This window comes from Ischnura elegans, chromosome X (assembly GCF_921293095.1).
Source record: "Ischnura elegans chromosome X, ioIscEleg1.1, whole genome shotgun sequence".
Lineage (NCBI taxonomy): Eukaryota > Metazoa > Arthropoda > Insecta > Odonata > Coenagrionidae > Ischnura > Ischnura elegans.
Window position 1 is genome coordinate 105,119,874 of NC_060259.1, and position 8,402 is coordinate 105,128,275.

Consider the following 8,402-nt stretch of genomic DNA (forward strand, 5'->3'; position numbering starts at 1 on the left):
CCCCTGCCAAACACCCCAGAGGTGGCTCAAAGGGTATCATGTAGATGTAGTCAGAGTGTCGTCACTAAAAAGCTTCAGAATCGCTCCAGCGTCGTAGCCGTCAATAATTGACAATATCCGTTTGTGACGGCCATATGACATTATTAGAATCGAGCTGCAGCATCTTGTAACTGCAATGTAAAATGGTTTATACCTTCTTCGGGTGAACATTCAATAATTACTGCAAATTCTCCATGTGAGTCTTGGCCTTTGGGGGTTCCTCCGCGTTGAGTCGTCCATAGGTGACGACAGTTTCTCTGACCATCCTGTTGGCGTCTTCAGGTCAGAAGACGCCAGCAGGATGTCTGAAGAAACTGTCGTCACCTACGGACAACTCAACGCGGAGGAACGCCCGAAAGCCGAGACTCGCATGATGAAACTAATTTTTTAAATACATTTTATTATTATTCAAGCATATTTTACCTTTTACTATTATGAGCATCCTTACCCACCATAAACTGGTAATATTTTAATAGCAACACTTTGAATGCCGTATAGATTTTAGAGTCGCATTTTTGCTTTATTTAAAAGAGGAGACGCTGCATAGACTTTCGAAAACCCCGCGATGCTGAGTTGCCAAAGTGCTCAAGAGATGTCGCAGGGGAGCGCTACCGCTGAAATGATTTTCATACCAGAACCCGTGACGTATTCCAACGAATCCACTACACCAGGAAAACCGAACCGAAGGAATCCGCATCCGCCACTCATGAAAATAGTCCATTCGTTATTTCGCGTTTAATCATTAATTGTTAATGACCCTGCATTTATATTTAATATTGTTGTTATAAATATGTTTTATTTTCTATCGATGCAAGTCATTGTCTTTCAAAAAGTAGTTCTTGTATACCTTATAATTGTCAGCTGTCCTACGCGGGGTTAACCCGCCAAGCGGAGGAATACAACGTCTGAGTGAGGGGGAGGGGGAGCGGTGTGTGGCGCGTTTATATATGAGGTGCACGAGTGAGTCGCCCGTAGTACGATCCTACTGGTCGTCGTGTTTAGAGTCGAGTGCGTCAGTGACCTGTTTTTCCCGGTGGCTTGTTGTTAAAGTTCTCTGTGAAGTATTTTAAAATTTTCAGAGGTTTATACATGGGAATTCTCTGAGAGAAGCGGCTGTTGTGTTTACTCAGTGCTGTTTTGGTCCTGTTACAATGTTAGCGAGAAAGGTTCCAAGCAACATGAACTTAAGTTCCGATTTCCATCAGGAGAAAGAGCGGCTAGGTGAGTTTAACGGATGTGCCGATGAATTAGTCGGCTCTTATTGTGTGACAGTGCTTACTATATGCTGTGCGATATATCTAGTGAGGAGTTCGGCAAGAAAAATTGGATTACCATTGAAAGTAAGTGGTTCGAGAAACATTTTCTTATGATGTTGTTCCTCATTCCAGCTATGTCCCAGCATCGTGAGCCGTTTGAGCGTGTGTATCGCGTGGGCAACGTCCTCGGTAAAGGGGGCTTCGGCATTGTGTACGCTGGTATCCGGCAAAGAGATGGCCTTTCGGTAAGTTTTGCTCGATGTCCTTTTCTACCTTGTGTGCTTGCTCAGTCTTTTGATTTTTGGGGAGAATAATCGGAGAAAAGCTTTCTAATTAGTCGGTACTCGAGCCTGTGACCAATAATTACCCCGTTTTTTGTCTGTATTTGATGTAGCCTGCTAGTCTGGTGTGGGGAAATAGGTGTTCCGATTCCTAGCTTTTCATTCATTTTGCTTTAGATTCATAACGCCGGCCTCGCATTTTATATTTTTCGTAGGACTGGTGTATTCACTCAGTTGTGCGTTCCATACATTTATCTATTTTTATTGCAAATTCTTTGTCACGCTGTCACTCTCATTAGCTCCGTGTTTTGTTGCTATCAACGTTGGCTCTATGTTATTTGTAATTTTTTCCCTATACTTATCTCTGACGTTTGTTATTCTTTCTTCTGTAGGTCGCAATCAAGCAGGTTAACAAGAGTAAAATAGTGGACTGGACAGTGGTAAGTAGGCTTTCTCATACTTATGCAATGCTTTGATCTTTCCATTCTTTGTCGGGATGGTGATTCACGGAATTTCTTCATTCTTAAGGTCGGGAACCAGCGTGTGCCCATGGAGGTGTACCTGTTAAGGAAAGTGGCCCACATTCCTGGAGTTATCAAGCTGTTGGACTACTACGAGCGTCAGAACTCCTGTATTATTGTTATGGAGAGGCCTGAACCTGTCAAAGATCTGTTTGATTTTATCACGGAGAAGGGGACATTGAAAGAGAGCGTTGCCCGCGCCTTCTTCAAACAAGTTGTGGAGACTGTTATGTCATGTCATAAGGCTGGTGTCATCCATAGAGATATTAAGGTAAATATATCTCCCATTATAAGGAGTTATTTTACTATTCAGCAATTCCTCAGTGTAAACCGCGCGTGAAATTACTCAAGTTTGACACGCGCGGTCATCGAGAAATGTTAACATTTGGAATTGCAGAGAGTGCTTTGCTTACCATAACTCTATTTACTACCAATTGTAATTGTTAGTCACATCGTTTTCACGATAAAGGTGGAGGAAATACGTGAATGGTCTTCCGCCTTTTCCTGATGAATCCAGTGACTTTATCTTTACCTTAGCTAGAAAGTGTTAGAATTTAGTTTTGGAATTTTTGTCGTTTTCAACGTTCAGCATGGACTCATGTACTTCGTTATCTTTCAGGATGAAAATATTTTGGTGGATTTAAAGACCAGTTCCCTCAAGCTGATCGACTTCGGCTCCGCAGCCTTCCTGAGGGACAGCCTCTACACAGACTTCGACGGTGAGTTTGTTTTCGCGCCCATGTTTTGTCGCGAGCTCATCGGGGCGGGACTCTAGGTGTTGTCCTACATAGTTCGCTCCGATTGTGACAACATTTGAGCCGGGGGGTCCTGTGGGGGTCTAGGAAGAGTGAGGCGAGACGGCTAGACGCGGGCGGGTATTATTGATCGGGGAGCCCGGCAGCCGAGGGGAGGATGTCAGACATGAGGCCTCCGTGACCCGTTTTCCGAGACGCGCCTCCTGGCGCCCCTCTTTCCCACCCCAGTTTCACCCCTCATGCGGCGGCCAGTCAAGACCTCTCTCTCTCTTGCCACTTCCGATCGATCTTCGGGCCCTGCTTCATCCCTCACGCCACGCGTTTCCTATTTATCGCATAATCTTCGCGATATTTTTCTCCCACGTCCTTTTTGAGGGGTAAATGCACTCCATTCAGTCGTCTGCGATACATAATTACGGGGTTGTTAATTTCGGTTTAATCAATGTGTGATATTTTTCATGTTTTTCTAATGAATAATTTTTATTATACATATAGATATTTTTTATTTCGTGATAGTATACAATTAGGTGAGGTTCATACTTTAAGTTGCTAATGGGTAATATTTCAGGATTAATTGATGTAGGGGTTCTTTGTTTAGGGAAGACACATCTGATGAGCAGAGAGTAGATTTAATTCCTACCATATTGCATCGGTCCTCTAGAGTAATAGGCTTTTTCGATGTAGTCATTCTAAAACTTTTGTTTGGCCTTAGTTTAACTCTCCGTGTTATGTCTATCTATATCTATGGTCTGTCTTCATGGCAATGTTGGCCGGTGGGGGAATGAGTCTCGAAGTTCACGTTCCTTGCATTCCATTTTCGTCATGCCGCGGGCTTGCAAATCAATAATATTCTCGCGTAGTAGTCTGGCCTACCTCACAAATCCATGGAATGCGATGTATTTGCTTGTTGCCTGGGGTTGGAGTAGGTCCTACTCATCGATGTTATTATGGGAGCATACATCGAAGTACGCAATATGGCTCGTCCCTTGGTAGTTTGTATGCCCGCTAATACCTCAATAACTACTATTCCTGCATCTAAAAAAGTTTGAAAGTGCACTAACCGTTTCATTTTGAGTTGAAGTTCTCTAATTTTTTTGCGTGTTGATTCCCGCAATTGTTTGTTGCAAAAATGTTGCAACATTGTGTGTCCATCCCGTATTACCAAGACTTTTCATTCCGTTTCAATGGTCATTCACTTCTTCAACCGTTTTCCACTATAGATTAAGTAGGATGGATTGGTAATTTCATGTGTCTTATGATTCATTTTCTTGTTTAACAGGAACCCGCGTATATGCTCCGCCTGAGTGGATCCGGTACAGCAGGTACCACGGGAGGAGTGCGGCTGTTTGGTCGCTGGGTGTCCTCTTGTACGGAATGGTGTGTGGTGACGTTCCCTTTGAGGAGGATGACGAGATTATCCGTGCCGAGCTTTACTTCCGCACCAGGTTAACCGCAGGTGAGGATCCTTTCTAATGGCATTCCCAAGTCACACATCCCCTGGACCCTTGGCTTGCGCAGCTAGAGCATATGGATGCTGCAAAAAATTTGACCTAATTGAAAGAATGTTCCATCACATATGTGTCTATATCCTCCCACGTACGCTAGAAACGAATTTCAGCATGTCATTTTAACCAATTTCAATCTTTCTCACTATGGGTTTGGATTGGGAACACAGCCATTTTCAAAGGAAAATTGATGCATAATTAGGGATAGGAGTCTATGTGGTCGATTTCGTTCCAGGCAATAAGGGCCACAATCTTACGCCTGCCAGCATAGTCTACTCATAACCCTCACTTGGGAGTTAAGGGTTTGATAGACTTCCCTGCAAAGATCGTTTGGATTTATTACTAAAATTTTGAAATGAATATATCCATTGTTTTATTAAAGATGCATGACCGTATTGTGGAATTTTTTTCATATGAAGTTGGCCAATTACAGTAACTTTCTTGAGCCAATAATTAAGGTAACATTTTAAAAATTTCCCAAGAAATATATTCGGTGCATGTAGGTTGGACTGCATTCATGACCCCTCGTTTTCTTCTCGCAGAGTGCCGCGATCTGATCCGGAGATGCCTGTCCATTCAGCCCGGGGACAGGCCCACGCTCGAGGAGATCCTGAGTCACTCGTGGCTGTCGTGTCCCCTGCCCGACGAGGAGGCGGAGGCCGTGTCGCTGGCCATGCCCGCCCCCCTGCCAGACTCCCCCGCCTCCTCCCCCGCCCCCTCCTCCGCCTCCTCCTCACTCTCCTCCTCCTCCTCGTCGTACGTATGATGGGCCGCCGCGGCGCCTCATCATGGACATTGACTTGCCCGGAAGGGGGACTCCCCCTGTCCGCTGAACACGGCTCATATCACGAAGAGCGGCTATCAGTATTCGCGGGGCGCGGGCGCCTTGCCAAGCCCTCGGCCCGGCCCTGCCGCGTGGCAGGGGGGGCGTGAGAAGAGTGTCTGCATTGTTATGTTTGTGTGCGGGAGAGAATGACTGAGTGTTATTTATTTGTACCGATGCAGCAGGGAGGCGTTAGGGGAAGGGGAGACGAGGCTGGACCTTGTCTTCCGCCGACGTCCTCGCCCTGTTGGGGCTGGAGGAAGAGGATCACGTGAATGGACAGTGAAGGCTTTGCATCCGTGTCATGGCGGTTCTTGCTTGGGCACAGGGCGATGGCACCTTTGCTACGACTGATCTCCAAGACTTATCCTTTGTTCAAGCGGATATTGTGTTCGTACTCGCATGTGGTGGTAAGGGAAAGACCACCATTTGGCATAGACACGTATCTGTGGCCCTACGAGTTCACTGAAGGAGCAAGGGGCCTAATATGACATACAATCTTTATATAAATCCGTTGATTCCTTATGCATTTGATGTTCAATTTGAACAGCAGCAGCGTAATGTGGCACTTGGAACATTGTTGTGTATGTTTTTATGTGGGTCAAGTGCCTTTTAGACAGAGAGGTTTTGCTGTTTGCATAATAGCTATCGCCTCTATAATAGCAAGAATGTTTGTGTTTGGTGAATGCCAACTTTTTCTCTGCTGTTTTTTTTATGATTATAACTTATGTATTCACTCAGATTTCATGCTCTCAGTGTTGATAATTTAATCAGAATTTACTTCTTATTACTCCTCATGTTTTGGTACATCGGCTAGACCCTGGACAATTTCAAGTCAGGGTTGATAGTTTGGTTATCTGGGGTAATAGTCTTAACATATTTGCATTATTTATCAACTATGGTGCACAGGAGCGTGTAATTAGTGTATTTCCAAAGTTTTTATACTTTTTCCTTAATTTATGAGTTATACTGACTGATTTGGTTTGGACAGCAAAAGGATAGTAAGTTATTTGAGCTAAGTGTTGGTGTTCATTTGGAGAGTATTAAAGTGCATTTCTATTTTATATTAAAATTGTGAAGGAACAAATACTGCACAATGTTTAAGACTGGAATTCTGTGTCCCCCATGGCCACATTGCTACCACGTTACGCAACATGGGAATGCTGTGAATATGTTGTATCCATTTGTATGTCAATTTAGGCCACTTTGATGGTGTCTTTGTAATTCCTTTCATGTGAATGATAACTTAAGTTCCTCCAAATGTATTGTGATTATGATTTAACTTATTTTTGTTGATGGTAGCCTGAGATACGGCTTCCGGGCACATACAATGCAACTCATGTATGGCAAGAGTACTTTTGGGCTGTTTGTCCCATATCTCTCGCCTTTATAGATGGTGTCCATAATCTGTGAATATTCAGCTAGGGGAGTGAAAGAGTTGTATTTTTTTATGAAAATTGAAAATTGCAGTGAGAGATTGCATAAATTGTTGCAGTTTGGTTTTTCCAATATAAATACAGTTGATCTGCCTGGTGTATAGTGATGAAGTCATATAATTATGTGTCAGAATATTCTCACATAAGACTCATTAAACGTTACGTATTTATATCTACTAAATATGTTTTTATTTCTGCCCTCCATCTTTATCAAACGTTTCCATAATACTTAATGCCCTAGTGTATATCTAATCCACAGAGCGTTAAGCTGAGAGGGTACAATTTCAATTTTAGCGTCACCTGAGTAATTACTTGATCTGCCATCGATTTCGACCTGATATCTGTAATGTGTTTCGTTAATTTCTTCATGCATCCAGCAGGGATAAAAAATGTTAGGGGTGCGTATACGAAAATATTCTTTGTTGCCACAGTGGTTTTGATTGCATGTAAGGCGGTTCAGCAGTGTTCTTGGTAGATATCGTTTTGATTCATTGGTATTATAGAAGTTTGGATACAAGAGTCGTAATATGGTACTTAATTTCTTATTCAATTCAAGCGAGGACAATATTTATGGCTTCGAGCACTTTTCGTTCAAATTAGTCAATAAAGGTTACGTAACGCCTCATTGGTAACTGTTGATTCAACTATCAGGTGTGTTTCTGAGGTAATCATTATCATGACGAATATTACACCTACTCAATGCAAGTTTGGGAATGGTATCAGTGCAACAGATAAATGAATAAACAAATTAAATGTAGATAGGTATAGTTCCATTGCCTCAAGTCCTACATTTGAGCAGGCTCCATACTAAATCGCTTTAATCTCCTACACTTTTTCTTCTTATTCTGGGATGCTGTTTCAAAAAAACATTTTCTCCCACGAAGACTGGCTTTTACCGAAAGCAATTGTCAAAACGGAAGCATATTTCTCTAGAGGTTGTTACACTTGGCACCGTGATGAGGGAAGTTCCCTAATCACCGCCTTGGAATCAACAGCGCCTCGGGGGATGACACATTGTTTGCCATTACTCGCAGGAAAAGGATGTGACGAGTGAGTCGGCTAACACGTGCCATTTTTGAAATGTGGCGCATCAGAAGTACTCGAAAAGGGCGAACCACTTCCAGCTGCTTTATGCGCAGATAAATGATATATTGATAAATGATGTATGGTGAATTGGAGGAAAAATGCGATTTGAGTCTCCGGGAAGGGTCTTCCCTTTCTCTCTTGTTTTGATGGCGCAAGCTCCAACCCCTTTCCTGCACTTTCTCTGCCCCATGCCTATCGCCATTTTCGCACCTTGCACCACTTTTCCTCGCACAATCACGTCAACCTTCCAAAATATTTGACAGCATGCTTCTTCACTATTGAATAACCGTGAAATGTGTGCACAACAGAGTTACATTCCTTATTTGTAACAATGATAAAACAAGGGTTGATGTGAATTGAATGGCAAATAATAAAGGAGAAAACTCGGCTGGTGTAGGGCGTAATGATCTAATCAGTAATGGCGTCGTCATCGTTGGACTAACGGGTGTTATGTTATTGTTTACATTTTCCCGGCCGTGGCGTGCTGTTTTCTCCTCGCCAGTTAGAAAGTGTCTCCGGTGAGTGAAAGTAGGCGGGCGGCGCGCCACGCCCCCGGGGCAACCCGGAACATCCCGAGAAATAACATTCCCCCCGACGGAGCTGCAACACATTGCTTCGAGGTTAGGCTTTTCTAGTGCCATGAGAAATGGAATTCGCCGGACGATATGTTCAGTGTTACAATGGAACCTCTTAGCATGTG

At 43.4% G+C, this 8,402-nt stretch overlaps 1 protein-coding gene across 1 annotated transcript; it reads left to right on the top strand.

Moving 5' to 3' along the window:
- The first annotated feature begins 1,004 nt into the window (after positions 1 to 1,004).
- Positions 1,005 to 6,792, top strand: LOC124170829 (serine/threonine-protein kinase pim-1-like). Its single transcript, XM_046549812.1, has 7 exons — positions 1,005 to 1,260; positions 1,428 to 1,540; positions 1,969 to 2,016; positions 2,105 to 2,368; positions 2,717 to 2,816; positions 4,132 to 4,308; positions 4,900 to 6,792. The coding sequence occupies exons 1-7, from the start codon at positions 1,191 to 1,193 to the stop codon at positions 5,121 to 5,123; spliced, it is 996 nt and encodes a 331-aa protein (XP_046405768.1). The 5' UTR covers positions 1,005 to 1,190; the 3' UTR covers positions 5,124 to 6,792.
- The last annotated feature ends 1,610 nt before the right edge of the window (positions 6,793 to 8,402 follow it).